Below are 22,603 nucleotides of genomic sequence, written 5' to 3'. Positions count from 1 at the left end.
TATACAAGTTTTAGGGCTATCTTGAAAAAAACCATAATTGATTAAAGCAACTTATAGATTCCCTTAAGAGATCTATTACTTGTATTAAAGGGAATGTATCGTCAGAAAAAGAACCATAATTTAAACCAAATTTTACACATTTTTAAGAATTTTTATTTAATTTTCTAAATTTGTTTTAAATTATCTTTATTTTAAAATCCTGCATTTTTCACACTGGCCACTTAATCTAATAATAAGCATGTCTAGAAAACTCTCCCATAGAAGTAAACGAGTCCTCTCCAGTCTGTTGTGAATATGGTCCATGTGGCTGCTGTAAAGCCTATTACATTATAAAACCCACTGATTTTAATGAGTGTACTCACACATCCGTGATTTAGCACGGTCCGGGAGTCTGGGGTTACACCACTTAAGCATGCCTTATTTTCCTGTGTTTATGGATGCATCACATCATTGAAGTTTATGGTTCAGTTAAAAAACATGGACATAACATGGCATCATTGTTTCATGGATTGTTGCTAGAAGATGCCCTTGAAATTAAAGGGGTTGTCCCTATAACAACCCCCCCCCCAATGCCTGGTCACCTCATATAGGTTATACTTACCCCGCTCCCCGACACCCGCATCACTCCTGATCCCCGCGCGGCCGCTGTTGCATCTCCCCGTCACGTGGATCGAAACATCCAGCGACGGGGGGGATCAGCCAATAGCAGGCCACGACAGGGATGAGCCTTCCTAGCGTCACCCACTATGCTAAGGACTCAGGCTGTATGTTTTGATCCACGCGATGGGGAAAAGCAGTAGCAGCCTGCGGGGACCAGGAGCAACGCGGGTGCCCAGGAGCGGGGTAAGTATAACTGATATGAGGTGCCCGGGCATGGGGGAAGGGGGGCATTATAAAGGTTGGATAACCTCTTTAATTCTTATCCTAGCAGGATGACACATGGAGGACAAATACCAGACACATGGACCAAACACGGATCCTTCACAGACATCTTCACAGATGAACCACTGACCATCTTGTCATTGATGTCATCACGGACGTGTGAATAAGGCCTTACTCCATAATCACACACATCCACCCCATCTTATGTAAGTGCTCCTAACTTTCGCCTGTCATATGGTTTCAGAGAAGAAGCAGGGGCGCACCACCAATGAGGCGAGGTGAGGCGATTGCCTCAGGCTGCACCAGGTAGGGGCAGCAGATTATCTGGTTCTGCAGTATAGTATTGGGAAGCACAGTGGGCACAGTATGTGGCGCTGTATTACCCTGTATGTTTTGTAGTTCTGTATGTAATGTTTTCCAAGTATGTATTTAACAGTAGGGCTGGAGGGAAGGGGTTAGGTTAAGAAATTGACATTGGGGGTTGTGACGCCGTTTCAGTTTACGCCACAGGCAGCAGAAAGGCTAGGTGCACCCCATAAGAGGATGACCGATAACCCAGAGGCCACCCTTGCTATGCGCCTCCGTATACCCTTACTGTATATAGTCTTTATTTTTTATGATACTGTCGCTTAACTCCTTCATGACCTATGGGAAGTTACCTCCTCAACACCAATTTTTTTTTAATATACCATAAATCTTCTACGCTGGGAATTAGATATTTTATTAGGAACGTACTCCGGTGACTTTTATGTTGCTTTATTGCAGCTGCAGAATATTGCTCTGCACATATTTATGGTTTATTTTTAGGTAAAAAACAAGCCGTCATAGGAAGTAATTACTTGAAAACTGGCTCCAATATAAGTGTGTGTGTGGGGGGGAGAAGATTGTGGGCTCCACGGGGCACTCAGACTGATCAGTGATTGTCATCTGTGTACAGCGATGTGGAATATGTTGCTGCTATAGGAAAAAATATATCTTTTTTTTTTCTTCACTATTACAACTATATAAATGTACAAAATATATTGAATGTATTTCCCTTTAGGGTAGGTTCCGGCAGGCTGCCCTGGCAGAGAACAACCTGCTGGAGTTCATCGGGTCCGGCCTAGCTGGATAATGCCGTTCACCACCATTGATTACAAAGGGATGCGGCTTTTGGCTGGACAAAAACTGTTGCATTCACTGACACATCTAATAGCATCAGAGTTCTGTCAGCGTCTGCAGAATACGGATGACACATGGAAGGCAAAAAAAAGGACCAAACACGGATTCTTCACGGATGAACCACTGGCCATCTTGTCATAGATGTCATCATGAATGTGTGAATAGGGCCTAAGCCAGAGGAATCTTCTTAGAGCCAGGAAACAATGGAAGCCTACACACGTTACGTTTACGTATGTTTTTCTGGGTGGAGTCTTGTGTGGAAAAACCACAGCGTAATACAGAAACTTGCAGCATGTCAATTAGGGTTGCGATTTTTGATGTGGATTTCACCCTTTTCAATAAAAAACAAGTTACACATGCAGTTTATGGTGCAGAAACGCACAGATATCCATACGGAAATTCATGCAGATCTTCTGCGTGTTTACCCGCACCCATGTGCAGGTAGCCTAAGGGGGCTTGTACCATAACATCTTGAAAAAACACTAATCAGTGGCAAAACTGTGATAGGGTGCACCCAGGGGTGCACCTAGCCTTTTTGCTGCCTGAGGCGAAAACTGAAACAGTGCCCCCCCCCCCATGTAAATTTCTTAACTAACCCCTTTGCCACAATGAAAGCGCTCATTGCCCATGGCCCTTCCTCTACCCCCCTCTTGCCCCTTCCTGGTGCTGCCTGAGGCGATCTTGGCCTCACCTGACCTCATTGGTGGTGCACCCCATAAGGATTCAAGGCCTTATTACAGCAATTATAAGGGTTCGCCCACAAACATTTATCACCTGAAAACGGAAGTAAATAGGTGATAAATGTATGATTACTGGGCAGGACTGCCACTGTGAGAGAAGGATTTATTATTTTATACGCATATATAATTAGAACATTCTGTAGTACACATTTTTGTCCACTAGATGGCCGCAAACCATATGTATGAGAAGGTCAATAATGGAGGGGGAAGAGGGGATTACATTACAGTCTTCAAATACACCTATAGACTCAGTGAAACCACTCCTATCAGGTTAAGGAGCCAATAGTCTCTTCTTAAGGAACACCCCTTTTGTGATGTCATGTCTGCTATTTAAGTGAATGTACTGTGAATAAAAGGCTCTCGCCTGCTCTTCCACCAGGGCTCAAGGAAGATGAGAAGATGCTTTCATGAAACCACCTAGTTTGTCTGGTCTCATTATAAAGCTGTATGGCATGCACATACTTATTCTTCTAATTGATTTGGCACCACACAAAGAAGAAGGAGAAGCGCATGAATTGCGCTAACAACACCAATTACAAAAACAGGAGTCCCCCAACTCCTCTATGTGACTGGGGTTGTAGTGCATGTGCTCGACCATGGGTCCATGTCTATGTGAACTGAGCAGTGGTCACACATGAGCACTACAGCTATATCCAGACAGGAGACTTGGGGACCCCTGCTCTCACAATCGTGGAGGTCCCAGCTGATAGACCCCTAGTGCTATCTCCACCAGTCCCATAGAAAATGAACGAAGTGGTGGTCATGCATGTGCACAACTGTTCCATTCATAAAGGGATTGGGGACCAGTGATCGGTGGCGGTCCTGGAAATCAGACCGACAGTGATCATACATTTATCACCCAATGTTGTTCCTGGGCGGACCCCTTTGATAATGGTATATATACAGTAGCGTCATTCATCATGGGTCTGACCGATAGTTGATGCATTCATGTCAAGTTTATCATTCCTCTTATTAAAGGGCATCTGTCAGCAGTTTTGTACCTATGAAACTGGCTGACCTGTTGCTTGAAGGTATCTGGGTGGGTTCCATGTTCATATGTGCCTGCATTGCTGAGAAAATGCAAATTAGCCTCTAGGAGCAACTGCGGCGTTGCCCTTACACCTAGAAGTTCAGCTACTGTTGCGCCCGCTGCACTTTAGCTGACAGGACCAGGCAGTGCAAATATCATCATGCCTGGCTCTGCCTATCAAAGTGCAGAGGGTGCAGCAGTTGCAGAGAGAGCAGAGCCTCTAGGTGTAATGGCAACGCCCCCGTTGCTCCTAAAGGCTCATTTGCATATGTCAAGACATCATTTTTCTCAGCAATGCGGGCACATATGAACATGGCAATTACACAGATGCCTTCAGCTGCCAACAGGTCAGGTACAAAACTGCTGACAGACCCAATGATAGCGCTAGTTCTTGATAGCTTTGTTTCAATAACATGTTTAGCTCTGCTACATTGAGAGTAGCCCCTTTGTAGAAGGCAGTTGAAGAATCATTGCGTTCCGGACTCTCCCAAATCCTTTAATATTAAGAAAGGTATTCTTAGCAATAAGACACATCCAGCAATTGTGTAGGGAAGTGTCATTTTCAACGCTCCATAGAGTGACCTCCAAGCGGAATTGAAATAGTGAGAGAGCCTGAGCGCATAACAGCCACTGTACTAAGCTGCATGAAAAACCTTTTATCCCTAATGACTATAATAAACAACATCAACTCCTACGGCAGCTAAACAGAGACAAAGTGTAAAAAAACAATATGTGTTAGTGGAAGAAGTGGCGACAGTATATATTCCTCAAGATAGGGCGAGACATGAACGGAGCTCCTCTTACCCCAGACAATAACGTCGGCGGAGGCCTCGTCAGCGCCGCGGGAATTGGTAGCTGTGCAGGTGTATGTGCCCATGTCTGATATGTGTGCAGGGCTAATGAGCAGACTTCCAGATTCCAGAAGGGTGAAGCGTGGCAGCTGTACCGACCCGCTGGCCAAGATCTTATCACCTGCAGACGAAGGAGACAGAATGAGGACATTTTATACAAAGGAGAATTTGATTTCCACCTCAGCAAAGAAACCTTCTTGAACATCATAGATTTGGGTTTAGCACAAGCCGAGACATATATTTCTACACTCAACAATGAAATTACAACACCAAGAAGGAAAAGTCATGGAAATCACAGGATCGATAGACATGTTAATGATGATAGAAAAAGGAAACAAAATATTCAAAACATCTTGATTTATTTAGAATCAAGTATGAGGGCCACCCGCAAAAATACACGCACTTACACACCTTATTACTGGTTGTCCGAGAAATGTTCTACCAGCTGAAAGAACTTGGGCATGCAAATCATCAAGATGCGCTACTGGCAGCTCCCTTTGCAATTGCCAATCAATGATGTCGCAGATGTGCTTGATGGGAGATAAGGCCATGGTTGCACGTTTAAGCCATGTAGGCTGCTCACAGTAGCACGAGCAACACGCGGCCTGGCATTGTCCTGTTGAAAAGTGGCTCCTTAAACACTTTGGATAAACAGCCGTACCACTGGAACCACGACCAAATCAATGTAATGCCAAACTTTTTGTGCACTTGAAATGAAGACAAGAGGGGCCCGGCTACCGTTGACTATGCCACTCCACACCATAATCCCGGGAGTAGGACCTGAGTGACTTTCCCTTGTAAAGGCCTCTTCATGGCATTGCCCACGTAGTCTCCAGACTATTTTCTTGGACACATGACTGAGGAAGATAGACCTAGCCTCTATTACCATCTTGCTGTGCACCATGATAGGCTTTGAAAGACGTGGCGTAAAGCCAATGGCACACCTGTAGCTGGATGTCTGGCTCACAGCCCAATGTCGTGCAAACGCCTTCTGATGGTTTATGTAGACACTGTTGTCATCCAGGGCTTGGGATGTGACGTCAACTATGACTTGCAGTACAGAATGGATCACTACATGCCATTCTTCTAATCAGACGATCAGTCCCTGTTCTCCTAAACAACGGGACACTCAAAGTTGAACAGTGTTGACAACTTGATCTGATTTTTGAGGTTTCATGTGGCTTGTCCTTCTTGATGCATTTTAATATATATATATATATATATATATATAGAAACTGGAGCTGGATGGCAGCCCTAACTCCTGGCCAGAAAGGCCTAACTCTTGCCAATTCCAAACCTTTAGCTACATGCCCTTCAACCTTATTAGTATTGTGCACAGCAGAGGAAGTGGTCAAGTTTACATCATCAATGGTTGACCCTCCAAGAGTAACTAGTAGTAACTGGTCGATCAGAGAACAAAAACAATACCATAAATCTGAACAAGTGAAGCTCTATTCAGAGTCTGGAGGTCATACGAGTCTGTGTTCAAGGTAAGCTCATGGCTGAGACTTTTTTTGGGGGGTATCAGGCAAAACATTTTCGAGCATCAGTGGCTTTCCCTTTGGTACGTTGAGGAAAGTAAGAAAAAATTGTGAAAATTTTTTGTAGTGCAGGTAAGAGGATGTTTGATATCCAAAAGTTGGGAGGTATGCCACGATTAAGGGCGCTAACCTTAGTCTAGACCTCTTCACGGCCGCAAAGGCTCCCTACTTTTTGGTTGAGTGACCTTCATACTTCAGCCTTACCTTAATATAGTTCAGTAAAAGTTATTTCTATGGTCTGGAAAGGGGTGGAAATCAACGTGTTCCTGCAGCCCCCCATCTCCTTGTGGTTTTTGAAGAAACCATTGAAGGGTTACATTTCCTCTAAATTGAAAAATCTAACGATCCTCCAGTTTCCATGGCTTCCATTAAAGAAAAGCCTGCAGGTCATAAACTGCATAGACGTATAGAAAGGTTTAACCCTTCGTCTCGCCTGCTCCCGTTCACGTGCACATTTCTCCGAGCCCGATGGCTGCTCGTAGGAGTGGAACCATTAGGCAGTCTGGTTGGTGGTGGCTGTGACTGGGTATATATCTTCTTCAGGGCCGAGCACAAACTGTGCATTGAAGAATATAGCTCTGTCGTATTTTATAAGGCAGTTCTGCTTTATTAACCTGTCTCGTGCCAGTTTTATTCCAGGAACAGAGGACTGGCAGTCGTCTGGAGATGAGAGGCTCTGCCTATGATTTATACACAGGCTGGGAACTGAGGATCAGCTTATCATTCATGCACAGGCTAGAGATGAGAGAGCTCTCTGTATAACTAACACGAGCGCACAGACTAGAGCCGAGGAACTCTGCATCTCATTGTATAGCGAGGAGGGAGCCTGCAAATATCACTCCATGTAGCTGTAGTCAGATAGGGGATGTGAGGAGGCTTTACGCATCCAGAGCCGGGAGACTGGTGAATTATTTGGGAAGACTTTATTTGCAGAAGGATCTCGTAGATGAGGAATTCTTTATCGAGCTTGCAGCCTTGCTGATGGACAGATTGTTTGCAGCCCCTAAAAGCTTTATCAGAATGATGTTTTTTTGGCATCAAAGACAAAGCAACAAACTCGTCTCGCGCCCACGCATACGCATCTTCAATTTCTGCCGTACAGTAATATAACTACCATTATATAACTCAGTACGTACTGGCAGCTAGCAAATAATCTGACGGAAAAAAAGTTGGAAGCAGCAGAACTTTTTCTTGGAGAATTTTGTTTTGTTACTTCAGTCTTGCTGCGTTAGTTGGGCAGTATGGCTCTAAGGCCGTCAGTGGGGTTCATTTACAAAGATCGCCTTTTTTCCGCGAGCTGCCAGAGGATTCGCCTAATTTATGATAAGGCATGTGACTCATAAACTAGACGAGCCCCCGGCAGTCCGTGCACCGGCAGTAAAAATCACTCCAACCCCTGGCTGAATTAGTTTTTTTGCCAACATCCAGTCAAAAATGTTAGTAAATTTGCAGCCCCCCGTCACTTCCCTGCTGTTCTGTTGCCACAGAGCACAGCGCGAAAGCGCCCATGTGGCAAAATATTGTTGAACAGCCATTTTAAAAGATGCAAAAAGGGGTCTTGCAATTTTTTGGTTTAGATCTCTAGATCCATGTGAGGTACAGGGCTGGTTCTGGCTTTGTCATGTCCTATATGATGTCTGCTTTTCATTTTTTTTTACATTAAACAAGCGATAAGCCCTTTAAGGTAAACCACATTACACTAACGCCACAGGCACACCAAGCAAAGCCATACGTAAAGTTGACACAAAAACAACCAAGTGAAAATTGTCCCCCGAAGTCTTTAAAACTTTACCTTTCTGCCATGTAATCGCAGGCCGGGGAGCTCCAGAGGTCTCACACGGCAGTACCAGGGCGGTGCCATCTATCACCGTACTGTCCAGGGGACCCTTTGTGATGTTGGGAGCGATACCTTTAACACAGACAAAAGTTCTAGTTACCAAATTGAAACGGGTCCATGAGGAAAGGGCAGAGACCTCCGCAGGTGCTTGCACAGTATTAGCTAGTCTGACTCCTGCATAGTTTTTGCATAACTATAAAAATAAGATTTGGCGCCTGGGACAAACAGAGAGGTGGGGGCCCCGTGTGTCGGACTCCCACTGATTAGATACTGATGGACCTATCCAGAGGACAGGTCATCAATATTAAAAACTCTTGGGAAAACCCCTTTAAATTAGTGTCGTTAAACCAGGATTTTTAATTATGGACAGTGTATGCAATTTTTTATTTTTTTTATTCTTGGGTACTTACTAGTTACAGCCAGGTAAGTAGAGGTCTGTACTTCCCCCGCGCTGTTTCGGGCAAAGCACTGGAACATTCCTGTGTCCTCAGGCATCAGCCCGCTGATTCGTAAGCTTCCCGCGCTTACGATACGAAACCTGGTGTCCCTCCTTCCGTCAATCAGAGCAGCATCCTTGTACCAGGAAATAGAAGGCTGGGGGACTCCTTTGGTGGGCAAGAAGAATAGAAGAAAGTAATCAAAAAATTACTTAGTGAAGAGTAATTATAAAACTGCAAGAAGTGGAAAGTAAGTGAGAAAGGGAAAAAAGAAAAGCCAGAGGACAGTAAAAATCCACACACTATCGGAGAAGTGGCGTCTCCTGGGTACTTAACATAACAGAGCATATTAAATCATCTCCAGATCCCTTCAATGTTACAGTCATTTATTTTTCCAAATGCTTCGGGGCTACAGTGCCCTTTTCTGGTAATAATTATATATACAGCACGAGCCTAATTGCAGCACAAGTGATTATTACTGACAAGTGAGCATATATTACCAGCGCCAGAACTTTAGCGGCGAGCGGAGAGGGCATACGGTAATGAACTTTGCAGTCCTGGATATGAGCCACTCATCAAGGCCACTGCCTCGGGTGGCAAAAAATTGCAGTAGGGCTGACGTTCTGCTTATGTTGTATCCCGAGCATTTCTTTATTATGGAGTAGAAATGCTTTCATCGGCTTCGGACAATTTCTTTTTTATTAGAGGGTGTCATAGTGGAGTTTTTGTACGATACCTAAACAAGGGACCTAAACATGTCGTCTGCTCCCAATCTCTAAATTCGGTCAAGGTGCAAAAGAATGAGAAGACATGACTTATTCTTCTGACCAGGGTTGCTAACCAAAATTTTTCTTTTTTCTGGACAACTTATCCCAAAATCACGGACAGCCAACAATTTTTACGGACAAATTTGAAAACCATAATAAATGATAAAGATTATATTATAAGTGATCCATGTCTATGGCACAATATACTGATAAGAACTCATTGCCAGAATTTACCGTGAGCAGCAAAATCATGATAATTACCACCAAAATGATCTTTTCAAGTACTACTAGCCTCAAAAAAAATCATGGACACTATTTTTTTTTCACGGACACAGAAAAAAAAAACATCTATTTTTACGGACTGTCCAGAAATTTCTGGACGGTTGGCAACCCTGTCTCTGTCCCAGATGACAGAAAGTTCCTTTTATTAAGCAAAGGCCTGGGTGTCACCCTTACAGCTTAAAAATACAAATGAGCCAATAGGATTGTGACGTGTCTTTACAAAAAGTGATGTATATACCCTCATAGTATGCATCTAGGCACACTTAAAGGGGTCATCCAAGTTCTATAATGCCCACCCCCTCATATGCCCGGGCCCCTCAGAGAGATTGTACTTACCTCACTTCCCGGCACCCGCATCGCTTCTCATACCGGCACGGCCGGTAGCGATGCAAATGCCAGGGAGCGAGGTAAGTACAATCTCTGTGAGGGGCCCGGGCATATGGCGGGAGCAGGGCTGCACCACCAATGAGGCCAGGTGAGGCGATTGCCTCAGGCAGCACCAGGTAGGGGCAAGAGGTGGGTAGCGGAAGGGCCATGGGCAATGAGCACTTTTTATTGTGGAAACGCTCATCTCTACATATTTACTCAGGACAGCAATTCAGTTGAATGCTGCGACGGCAGTTATGTCTCCCTGGCCCACAGTTTCCTCTAATAGGCTTTAGTCCTAGTTCCTGTAGCCTATAAGAGGCCGATGTCCTCATTATCGTGCTGCCTGAGCCGGGCGTTTCAGTTGTCTCCTCAGACAGCAGAAAGGCTAGGTGCAACCCCGTGTGGGTGGCATTATATAACTCAGATAACCCCTTTAAGGATGACATAGCACAAGTAAACCAAAGCAAAATAATTATTTTGTTTAGATTCAGATATCTAGATACTAGCTTTTCTACCAAATTTTGCAACCCTATCCTGTAGACATATGACTCAGGGGTATGACCCGGACCCCTACATGTTTAATTAAAGGGGTTGTCCCAGATTTTTTTTTATTTAATGATGACCTATTCTCTGGATAGGTCATCAGTAAAAAAAACACTTGGAAACCCCCTTTAATCTCACTATATCAAGGGTGAAGCCGGCAGCAAGTCTACAGTTTTCCTCCTAGTCGCGCTCACCTTTAGCCTGGCACGGGATGTCAATCACCTTTTCCATCTCGGCTGTGATGTGTCTCTCTGGCTCCTTTACAAACTGAGGGGGTTCTAAGAGAAGAAGTCATGATTTAACCCAATTATCGGCAAATATAGTACAAATTACGAGAAATAAAATAAGAAGGCGCTTTAAATTACTAGTATATTCACTTTTTGCCTTTTCTGTATATATTTTGTATAGTTTTTTTAAGTAATCATCATGTTTCAAAACGTGTAAGCAGTTGGGATTTGCTAATTGGAAATGCATCTCAATTACAGAGCTGTAATCAATTACAAGCCACCAGAAACCTCCGTATGTCATTGGCGGTACTGTGTACTGTCACGTGCACATAATTGGATGGGACACTGTATTCCCTGGTTGTAACCTGAGTGACGGCAGAGGAGACAGCCGGTAGAAACACCGCTAGAAGTACGTGTCTGTCTGCTCCTATCATTATAGGATAAGCGGCAGTAACACCTCTACCTACAGAAATGAGAGGGGCATCTGGATGTCCAGGGGTGGATTGGCCCAGTGACCCTGGAAAAAAAGCTTAAAAGTGGCACCATGGTCTAGGTCGGGCCAAACTGGTAAAGGGGTGGCCAAGTCAAGTCGGCGGGTTCAGAAAAACATTTTTTTTTACACTAAGCCACGCCTATAACTCCGCCCAATGCCTATCTATACATGCCTAATTCTGCCCAGTCTCCGTACTGGCCCTAGACACTATGCTCCCTTTATGCCCCCACAAGGTAATTATTCCCACTTAGTGCCCCCACCCAGTAGTTATGCCATCTTAGTGCTCCCACATGTTAATTATTCCCCCTTCGTGACCTCACACAATAGTAATTGCCCCCTTAGTGCCCTCACACAATAGTTATGCCCTCTTAGTGCCCCCACATGTTAATTATTCCCCCTTCATGACCCGACACAGTAGCAATTGCCCCCTTAGTGCCCTCACACAATAGTTAGGACCCCTTAGTGCCCCCCACATGTTAATTATTCCTCCTTAGTGACCCCACACAGTAGTATTTGCCCCCTTAGGGCCCCCACACAATAGTTAAGCCCCCTTAGAAACCACACACAGTAGTTATTTCCCCTTTATGCCACCACATGTTAATTATCCCTCCTAGTGCCCTCACACAGTAGTTATGCCCCCTTAGTGCCCTCACACAGTAGTTATGTCCATTTATGATATGGTAACTATTCCTCCTAGTGTCCCCACACAGTAGTTATGCCCCTTAGTGCCTTCACACAGTAGTTATGCCCCCTTAGTGCCCCCACACAGTAGTTATGCCCCTTAGTGCCCTCACACAGTAGTTATGCCTCCTTAGTGCCCTCACACAGTAGTTATGCCCCCTTAGTGCCCCCACACAGTAGTTATGCCCCCTAGTGCCCTCACACAGTAGTTATGCCTCCTTAGTGCCCTCACACAGTAGTTATGCCACCTTAGTGCCCTCACACATCAGTTATGCCCTCTTAGTGCCCTCACACAGTGGTTATGTCTATTTATGACATGATAATTATTCCAACTTGGTGCCCTCCACACAGTAATGATGCTCTCTTACTGTCCCCACACTGTAGTTATGCCCTTTTTGTATCCCCACACAGTAATTATGCCCCCTCTATGCCCACACGTGGTAATTATTTCCCTTACTGTCCCCACACAGTAGCAGTTGTTTGTGGTATTCACACAGTCTGCAACACAAATGTCCATGCCCGGTGTAGGAATGAGCACATTGAACTACTTGAACCACTGTCATTTGGCAGTAGCTCCATTGTGTATTAGAAGTAGCAGTCTTCACTGTGCATAGAAGAGGGGGTATCTGCGTCTCCCAGCTACCCCTTATCTACCTAATGATGACCCAAGGAGGAACTTCGTTTTTTTTCTTACCCAGTACAGTTAGGTACGCCCCAGCAGTGACGGCAGGGACGCTGCTGCTACGTAAGGTGGCTTCACAAGAGTAATAACCAGCATCACTCAGTGATGGGTTCAAGATAGTCAGGCGGCGGCCAAACTCGCTCACTCCAATGGAGATGGGCACCCCGTCCTTCTTCCATGCAATGTTCAACTTGATAAGAGGCCTGGAGAAAGAGGAGAGATGGTCAAACCAAACAGTAAAAAAGTTGGTGTTGCTCGCGCCAACTAATATGACCCTTGTTTAGAGTATTTAACCTTCCCTTGGGTGCTACGGGTGACACAGTGTGATACAAATTTATAAGAATGAGTGGAATAATGGTGATTGACACTTAAGTAGTCATGAAACCTTAGTTAGCATAGCCGTGTATATAAGTGGAAAAGTACTGAGGGTACGGGAGTTCAGGAAAACAAAGAAGATTCGCAGGCATTGTCACAAGTCAGGAAAACAAGTTATTGTGCATGAAGACATGAAGTGTTCATAATAAGATTTTTCTCATAATAAGATTTTTCTCATAATAATACTTTTCTCATAATAAGACTTTTCTCATAATAAGACTTTTCTATCTGCACATGATCAAGTAAAGATGATCACGCGCTTACATGCCCAATCACGAGTTTATGAAATCATATTTGCTTAGAAAATTAGGGGGGTTTCCACGAGGAATTTGGGATTCGTTGAAGACGCGGCAGACGTGTCTTGCGCTGTTCCCAGATTCTTCCCCGTGCTGATTGTTGGAATCCCCCAATCTGTGGGCAACGGGTGATGCTACAATATCTGGTGATGTATTGATGCTTTACTCAAACGTACTCATGATAGTCAAGATAAGGGTGCATTCACACGACCGTATAAATGGATCCGCATCCGTTCCGCAAATTTGCGGAACGGGTGCGGACCCATTCATTTCAATGTGCTGGCCGCATCCGTTGATTCCATTCCAAGGCCCCGCAAAAAAGATAGAGCATGTCCTATTCTTGTCCGGACAAGCTTAGGCATTCTCTATATAGCGCTGGCCATGTGCGGTCCGCAAATTGCGGAATGCACGCAGCCGGTATCCGTGTTTTTTGCGAATCCGCAATTTGCTGACCGCAAAACACTTACGGTCGTGTGAGTGCACCCTTACTGTAGTTTTATAATTATAATAACTCCTATTGTCAACCATAATTTTTTTTATCATTAATCATAAATAAAGTAATTGATTTGCTTTAAGTGACTTAAGGTCCTAGTCTGTGTCCTAGTGAGCGATCCGTAGTAACTCACCTGGCATTGGCTACACACTCCATAGTGACTTCGGAGGTGCCAGTCACAACGCTGGTGTTCTGAGGTGGGATGACAATAGTAGGAGCAATGGGGTCCGCAGGCCCGCCAACATCTACATGGACACAAAGCCAAGTGAGTGCGCTATATTTGCAGGAGTTTCTTTTGCACCCTCCCACTTACGTAGGATAACAGCCTGGCAGACAACATCATACACTATTCATATCCATAGCTGCATTCTAAATTCTGCTGGTTGGCACTAGGTATTCATCAATGACACGTTGGCACACTGCCTCCAGCAGCCGTAATATTGTGCAACTACTGGGCATGAAACGCTGCATCTTCCATAATGTATCACAGCAGACATTGATCCAGCAGGGTGGTGCGAGGTCACGCCACCTGAGAGTAAACGGGAAACCAGCAGAATTCTGAATGCAGCTCTGGAGCACATATTCAAAATTATGCTTTAAGCTGAAACCATTCGCTGTCCATTAGGATGCAATGTGCAAGTCTATTCGCCAGATTTGAGATTCACCTCCAGCGAACTTAATTAATAATTGAAATCAATTCCGCCGTCATTCTCCTAGGTCTAATAAGACCTCATGCACGTGACCGTATACGTTTTGCGCTCTGCAAACCACGGATTAACCTTCTGAGTGCAATCCGCATTTTTCTCTGCTTCGTTCATAGAAATGGCTGTTCTTGGTTGCAAAAAGGGCAACAATAGGACAGGACATGTTCTACAACTTGCAGGATGCAGAAGGCACACGGATGTCCCAGTTTGTTTGCAGACCCATAGAAATGAATGGGTCCGTGCGCGATACGCCAAAAATGCAGATCGGACTGGGATCCAAAATCTGGTTGTGTGAATTAGACTTTAAGCTTGCTTTCCACTGCGTCGACCTAAGCTATGACTACAATGTGTTTTTGTAGCTTCTTTAAAACATCGCTTTTACTGCTGTCAGCAGAAGAGACAACGGGGTCTGCGCGGTGAGCGCCTGTCTGGACAGCGGGCATGTTTCATTTGCAGTAAATCCCGGGCGTGTGCTTCGTAGCCTGCTGAGTCTGCAGGACGGGGATAGGGAGATTAGTGTGGACTCTACCATCCATCCCTCCGCTGAATACGGCCACAACGTCAACCTGTGGCCCCGATCCTCAATTCATCTCTTTAACGGGTTAGTAAAACAGGAACTGGCGCACGGTTATAAAACAGGTTCTCCAACTTTAATGGGAGTTTGGCTGAAAGTGACGACATTTAAGGATCAAAGAGGGACAGAGGGATTTGGGTCAAAAAGAGGGACACTTGGGAGGCATGCCTAGAGGCTCAGCTCTCACTGCAACTGCCGCACCCTCTCCACTTTGATTGACAGGGCCAGGCAGTGAAAACATCATAACGCCTGGCCATGTCAATTATAGTGCAGAGGGCACGACAGTTGCAGAGAGAGCAGAGCCTCTAGGTGTAATGGTAACGCCCCCGTTGCTCTTGGTGGCTCATTTACATATAATAAAACATCATTTTTCTCAGCAATGCGGGCACATATAAACATGGGACCAACACAGATGCCTTCAGCTGCCAAGCGCACATGTAACAGGTCAGCCAGTGCCATAGGTACAGTTGGAGTTGTAAAATCTCCTGGGCACAAGGTGGAGGGCTGCTTTATGAATGTGGCACCTGGATTCTATGTCAAAGTGCATTGAGGGGTAAATGGTACAGTATGAAAGAAGGTGAGATGTCATACGAAAGGGGGCAGGTGCCCTTTGTGCAGGGCGCTCCTTTCGGCTTCCCAAAAGTCAGCCATCAAAAGTTGGCAAGCACGTTAAACATGGCTGCAAGAGAGCAGAGGGCATGGCAAAAATTCCTACTCTTCACGCCTTCATACCCTACAAATGCCAGGACAATTATCAAAAACCCACACCTTCCCGTACCTTGAAGGAGAGAATGATAGAGACATACAGTATGGTATGTTGTGGTCACTGGAGCCTTGCATACATGGGGGTAACCTGATGCTCCCATGCGCTAATGCATAAGCGGTAAGAGGTGCCTTCACAGTTTCAGCATGTACTCAATGACTTTGCTTGTATTTCTTACTTTGGGGGTTGTGTACTGACTATAGAGAAGATGAATACGGCCACGTGTCACTGTGAAAAAGCAGGACCCACTCTAGTCTATACCATGACCAAAACATTACTTACTTTCCACCGTCAACGTGATTGGTTGACTGGTCTTGTTGTCGCCGTTCTTGTCATTGACGGCCTGCACATAGTATCGTCCAGTATCGGGGGCTACACTGGACAAGATCACCAGCGTGTTGTCTTTGGTGATAGCACTGTAGGGAAAAAGCAAAATAAAAAAAAGCAAAAACGTCATCTTCAGCTCACAACCAAATAAATACTTTCACATATGCGATTTGCTCTCCGGTTTTGAGATCCGGCAGAGGATCTCAAAACCGGAGGAAAAGGCTTTAGTTTGATTTAATACAACCGGCTGCGCCCGTTCCGTTCGGATGCGGTTGTATTAAATCGAAAGTGAACAAACTGGATCCGGCACTATTGTAAGTCAATGGGAACCAGATCCTTTTTTTTTGGACAGGAAAAAAACGGATCTGGTACCCTTGACTTCTATTGTTTTTGATGCCAGATCCGACTTGTTTAGTTTTGCAAAGTGGACACCAAACGACAGTTGGAAGCGACGAACCGGAACTGAGTGAATTCTAAAGCCTTCCGTTCCGGTTTGCTTAGTTTTGTCTCCATTGATAATCAATGGGGACAAAACCAAATAGTTTTCCTCCGGTTTTGAGATCCTTTGCCGGATCTCAAAACCAAAAAGGGAAATCTCATATGTGAAAGTAGCCTTACCAAGGAAAGAGCAAGTAGTCAACCTTCTTGGCCAATGCAGAGAGAGACGATCAAAAGACCTTCTCCAAAAACACCTGTCGCTGAATCTGTTAGGCCACCTCTACTATATGGTCGTTCTTTTAGGAGTTTAAGGTCTTGTACATAGTTTGTATATTACACGCATTGTTATTCTTCAGTAAACTATCTTTCATTGTGTCTCCAAAAATCTCTTCCAAAGTACTCCGGATTATGCCCTGGACACAGTAGCAGGGTCTTACTCAAAAATGGAGTATGGGCTTTTGTCTCAGTTCTGGACTGGCACAGCTGGCATCCTGATAAGCGGTACTAATCTCAGCCCAAGCTTCCGAAACAGAATTTCCTTGCAAGATATGGGCTTGTGCTGGAAGCAGAGGGTACATGACATTCTCGTCTCCTCGCTCAATGACCCGACACCCTTTCCACTTTTGCTATTCTGGCACTTGTCCCCATAGATATCTCCCCGCTCAGCCCCCCTTGCATGGGATCAGCTGCCAGATCATCTGGATAATAATTCTCTGCAATTAGGTAGATAAGGCAGAATACGCTGCTGGTTCATTAGTACTTCTAAATTCCTGGATGATTCAGCTCAAGACAGGTGTTCCCGAGCCAAAGATACTGCGTGTGCAGCGAGCTCATAATGGGATTCTGTAAAAGCTGTTTATTACCGTGGTTTATTTCAATCCGAGAGACAAACGGCCTAAAAACTGTTATGGCAGCTTCACACTGAGGTTTTTCGAAGGAGGTTTTGAAACAGATTTTCCTGCAGGTTTTTCAGCCAAAACCAGAAGTGGATCTAGCGGGAATGAGCAGGAGTTATACCATGATTGACGTAAAATCAGACATCATATAGGACATGACAATCTCTTTCTAACGCAGCTAGAACCAGCCCTGTACCTCACATGGGTCCAGAGATCTCCCCATTCATTGCTTCAACTGTTATGCTAGATTCTCTTCAGGCTGGCACCTCAGGGGCGTGCCCTTTTTCAGGCTACAGCTTCTAACAGAAGATTTAAATTGAGCATGTGCGACCACCTCAGCGAGGTGGACAAGAAATAAAGAAAAGGACAAACAGCAAGTGGCTCTATATACAGATACATTTTATTGAATAACTCAGAGGCTATGCAAAATTTTTGACTACATGCAATTATAAAAGTATTCATATCCAGGTGCTGGTTTGAAAAATGTAGAATGTGTTTCAGGGCAAAACCCTGTTTAAGTCCTTCCTTTATATTTCTGATGCCTTTTGAATCTACTTCTGGCTTTGGCCTCAAAATCTCAAAAACTCTGTGTGAACCTATCCCAGGGGCGGATTGGCCATTGATTAACCTTACAGGGAAATTTCCCAGTGGGCGAATGCCCAGGGGCCACCGAAGCCCTCCTCACGGTCGACCAGTGGACATTTTTGGGGATGTATTTTGTGCTGCTGGCAGCAGTATTTTCTGATGGACTGTGGTATTTCGCTCTGTTGGGGTGGTAGAATGTGCCACAATATGGTATTGCTGGCCCTGCCTACTTGTGCTGGCTAGCCTTCTATCAATTTGGACCCGACTACAAAACGGGGTCACTTTTTAGTATTTTTTTTCCAGGACCACTTTAAGTTTCAATCTGCCCATGACCTTCCCTTATACACCAGCAAAACCAAGATCTACATTGCCCTAATTATTTGCAAAAATATAATTAGTTCATGACAGTTACCAAACCGGTTCACCTCTAACCTGACCTCTTAAGGCCTCTTTCACACGGGCGTTGCGGGAAAAGGTGCGGGTGCGTTGCGGGAACATGCACGATTTTTCCGCGCGAGTGCAAAACATTGTAATGTGTTTTGCACTCGCGTGAGAAAAATCGCGCATGTTTGGTACCCAAACCCGAACTTCTTCACAGAAGTTCGGGCTTGGGATCAGTGTTCTGTAGATTGTATTATTTTCCCTTATAACATGGTTATAAGGGAAAATAATAGCATTCTGAATACAGAATGCATAGTACAATAGGGCTGGAGAGGTTAAAAAATAAATAAATAAAAATTTAACTCACCTTAATCCACTTGATCGCACAGCCCGGCTTCTCTTCTGGCTTCTTTTTTGCTGTGTGCAGGAAAAGGACCTTTGATGACGTCACTCCAGTCATCACATGGTCCATCACATGATCCATCACCATGGTAAAAGATCATGTGACTGACCATGTGATGACCGGAGTGACGTCACCACAGGTCCTTTTCCTGCACACAGCAAAAAAGAAGACAGAAGGAGATGCCGGCTGCGCGATCAAGTGGTTTAAGGTGAGTTAAATTTTTATTTTATTTTTTAACCCCTCCAGCGCTATTGTACTATGCATTCTGTATTCAGAATGCTATTATTTTCCCTTATAACCATGTTATAAGGGAAAATAATAATGATCGGGTCTCCATCCCAATCGTCTCCTAGCAACCGTGCGTGAAAATTGCACCGCATCCGCACTTGCTTGTGGATGCTTGCGATTTTCACGCAGCCCCATTCACTTCTATGGGGCCTGCGTTGCGTTAAAAACGCACAAAATAGAGCTTGCTGCGATTTACACGCAACGCACAAGTGTTGCGTGAAAATCACCGCTCATGTAAACAGCCCCATAGAAATGAATGGGTCAGGATTCAGTGCGGGTGCAATGCGTTCAACTCACGCATTGCACCCACGTGGAAAACTCGCCCATGTGAAAGGGGCCTTAAGGGGCCCATGCACCTTCAATAGCTCTCTAGCTTCTCCCCCATATGCATATACTGTATGCTTGGGTCAGCTGAACATTCATAGCCAATGACAGACACCTCTGTAAAAATTTGATGCGCCCAATCCTTCTCCCCCCAAAATGGTCCAATCTCCCAACAATGCTCTAATGTGTTACGGGGGCCCTTTAAGCTAGCCGTACAGATTTTTGGCAGGGTCCGACAACTCCTACAAAGGCAGGCGTAGATGCAAATTGATCATGCTGGATTTCCCTTTCCCCACTGAAATAAACAGACTCAGCCAAAGCGAGATAATCAAAGGCAATATGATCAATGCTCCGGCCGGCCATTACTAGGACGCATTGAACAGTTTGCTGCACGTCAGGCCGTCTGCCCAAATAATCTGATATTAACCCCCTACCGACCAGCCGCTTTAGGGCCTTAATGACCAAGTGATTCTTTTCATCTTCGCCTTCCAAGAGCTATAACTTTTTTTTTTTTTCTTCTGTTGATGCAGTCGTACGAGGGCTTGTTTTTTGTGGGACAAGTAACTTACTGATTTCTTGGGGGCATGGAAAAAACTGCAATACTGCCACAGAGTATTTACGTTAGAAGCGCTCATTTTTAGGCGTAAAAAAACCCACAATAACCTTACTCTCTGGGTCAATACGACGACAGCGATATTAAATACATATAGTCTTTGTTTTTATGTTTTACTCATTTTGCACAATTATAATTGTTTTTGCATTGTTGCATCTCAAGACCCAGAACATAGTGAGGGCTTGATTTTTGTGGGATGACTTGTACTTTCTATTGGTATAATTTTGGGATCCATATTTTGATTGCTTTTTATTTTGTTTTTTTGTGGTGAATAAGCAAAAAAAAAAAATGCTATTCAGGCATTTTTATTTATTTATTTATTTTTACGGTGTTCCCAGTATGGGTTAAATTACATGATAATTGTGCAGTGCAGGTATACCAAATATGTGGAGGGGCCTTTATTTTGGCAGTTTGCAGCTCTTTTCAATGTAAAAAGGTGTATTTTTTGACCTGGATATTTTTTTAATCTTTTTTTTTTTTAACCCAAAAGGCGATCTTTTGATTGCTTCTATAATGCATTTTACAGCTTATGCTATACAATGCATTATACTGTCAGTGCTATACTAACAGTCACCACCAGGGTGAGCCAGAGAGGTGCAGCCTGATGGGAAACACTGCAGGCATTAAAGGGAGTCTGTCACCAGATTGTGACCTAATAGACCGCTTACATAGCGCTCTAGCATAGCAGTCTATGATTCTAATGGTACCTTTGATGTTTGCTTGTGAAGTTCCCCCAAGGCAAAAACGGACTTTTATTCATATGTAAATTAGGTCTCGCAAGTGCCCAGGGGCGGCATTCACCTCGTTGGTGCCCAGGCTGTTCTGCCTCTTTTCGTCATGTCCCCGCCCCAGCCTCTTCTTCTGCCCGCCCCGCTCTTCCTTTGCGTCCTCCTTCACTGCAGCGAGATTCTGCGCCTGCGCTCTCCATTGCTTGGCTGGGGCATGTGCACTGCGATGCCCATTGTGGGCATGGCATCGCAGTAGCTACTGCGCATGTGCCGGCCAATGGCGAGAAACAGCGGCGAGGAGGCGGACCAGCCTGTAAGAGTGGAGCATCAGAGCATTTCTAGCGCAGGACAGCGGCTGTTTGTTCACTAACCGGCTTTTTCTCAGTATGCTAGGCGGAGGTTTGACGTCACCGGCACTAATGGGCGGTCTTTAGAGCTGCCCTAGACTGTAAAACACTTATAAGACCGCCCATTTGTGCCGATGACATCACCGGGCTCACTGCTAGGTGGAAGCCTCTGCCTAGCACACCCATGAAAAGCCTGGTATGTCACCAGTAGTGAAGACAAAGCATCGGAGCAAAAAATCCACTGATTCTCCACTCATACAGGCCAAATGAGTGAAGGGGAGCTTATGTCTGGACAACCCCTTTAAATATTATAATTAATGGGGCCGGACGGACACCTACAAGCTTCCGGCAATACCAGATCATTAGCGCTAGTGTTAAACTAACCTAAAGAGGATATGGATTCTGCTCCCGAAAATGAAGGGATTTACACTTATTGACAAAAGAAAAAAATAAAGCGCCAAGAAGAGGTTTTTGGAATAAAAAAATTAAATTTCTCTGTGTAAATTTATGAGGATAAATGGAAGTGATCACAATATTAGGCTACTTTCACACGATCCGTCATTGGGTCTCAATACAAAAAAAACGCCCGGCACCCCTATAGAAATGCCTATTCTTGTCCGCAGCTGCGGACAAGAATAGGACATGTTCTATCTTTTGCGGAGCTGCGGACCCGAAGATCGGGGCCGCGCTCTGCAAACGCGGATGCGGACAACACACTGTTCCGCAAAATTGCTGAATGGATGCGGACCCATTTGCGGACGTGTGAATGGAGCCTCAATGGGGACAAAACGTAACTGAACAGAACGGAATGCTCCAAAATGCATTCCGTTCTGTTCCGTTGGGATGAGGAGCAAGACGATACAATCTGACACAATAGAAAACAGATTAGTCCCCCATTGACTATTAATGGAGTTCATGACAGATCCGTCTTGGCTATGTTAAAGATAATACAACCGGAGCCGTTCATTACGGATGCAGACGGTTGTATTATCAGTAACGGAAGCGTTTTTGCTGAACCCTGCCGGATCCAGTAAAAACGCTAGTGTGAAAGTGGCCTTAGAGGAAAGGGAAGCTTATTGGGGAACAAGGTACAGCTGAAGGCAGGCTCTAGGACCCTGTTGGGCCGCTCTAGCCTCAATACGGAAATAAAATAAAGCGTTGATTGGCGCTGGATAACCCCAGCCTCACACCATTTTCAATAGACTTACATGCGATTGCTTGGAGGGATCTTTCTTCCGTCTCTGAACCACGTCACTTGCGGCTGGGGAAAACTGGCAATGCTCGGGGCAGTGATCATAGCCGCATCACCATGAGATACGGCCAAGGAGGTGTCCCCGTCTTCAAAGTTTCCCATGTCTGAAAAAGAGGAGGAAGGATGATTGAGTTCTAAGGATATATTCACACTGTGCCTGTAAGGCACATACACCAAACATATCCACAGGGCTCGGTGGAGCGTATGCCAAAAACATTGGGGGAGATTTACCAAACCTATGTAAAGTAGAACTGGCCTAGTTGCCCGTAGCAACCAATCAGATTCCACCTTTC

The 22,603-nt window shown here is 44.9% G+C and overlaps 1 protein-coding gene across 2 annotated transcripts in view; it reads right to left on the bottom strand.

Annotated features, from left to right (window-relative positions):
* Window positions 1-22,603, bottom strand: part of SDK2 (sidekick cell adhesion molecule 2) — a 592,086-nt gene that overhangs the window by 110,810 nt on the left and 458,673 nt on the right. For both annotated transcript variants that reach the window (XM_040435816.1, XM_040435817.1), the window contains exons 4-11: window positions 22,267-22,414; window positions 16,011-16,144; window positions 13,821-13,932; window positions 12,536-12,726; window positions 10,635-10,718; window positions 8,453-8,647; window positions 7,998-8,114; window positions 4,618-4,785 (exon numbers count right to left, since the gene is read on the bottom strand). In XM_040435816.1, coding sequence (XP_040291750.1) covers window positions 4,618-4,785; window positions 7,998-8,114; window positions 8,453-8,647; window positions 10,635-10,718; window positions 12,536-12,726; window positions 13,821-13,932; window positions 16,011-16,144; window positions 22,267-22,414 — 1,149 coding nt within the window. The remainder of the gene's footprint in view (window positions 1-4,617; window positions 4,786-7,997; window positions 8,115-8,452; window positions 8,648-10,634; window positions 10,719-12,535; window positions 12,727-13,820; window positions 13,933-16,010; window positions 16,145-22,266; window positions 22,415-22,603) is intronic.

The sequence above is a fragment of the Bufo bufo genome, chromosome 6, assembly GCF_905171765.1.
Source record: "Bufo bufo chromosome 6, aBufBuf1.1, whole genome shotgun sequence".
In the NCBI taxonomy this organism is placed as follows: Eukaryota; Metazoa; Chordata; class Amphibia; order Anura; family Bufonidae; genus Bufo; species Bufo bufo.
The sequence above is the reverse complement of the archived record's forward strand: the minus strand, read 5'-3'. Positions and strand labels throughout refer to the sequence as shown.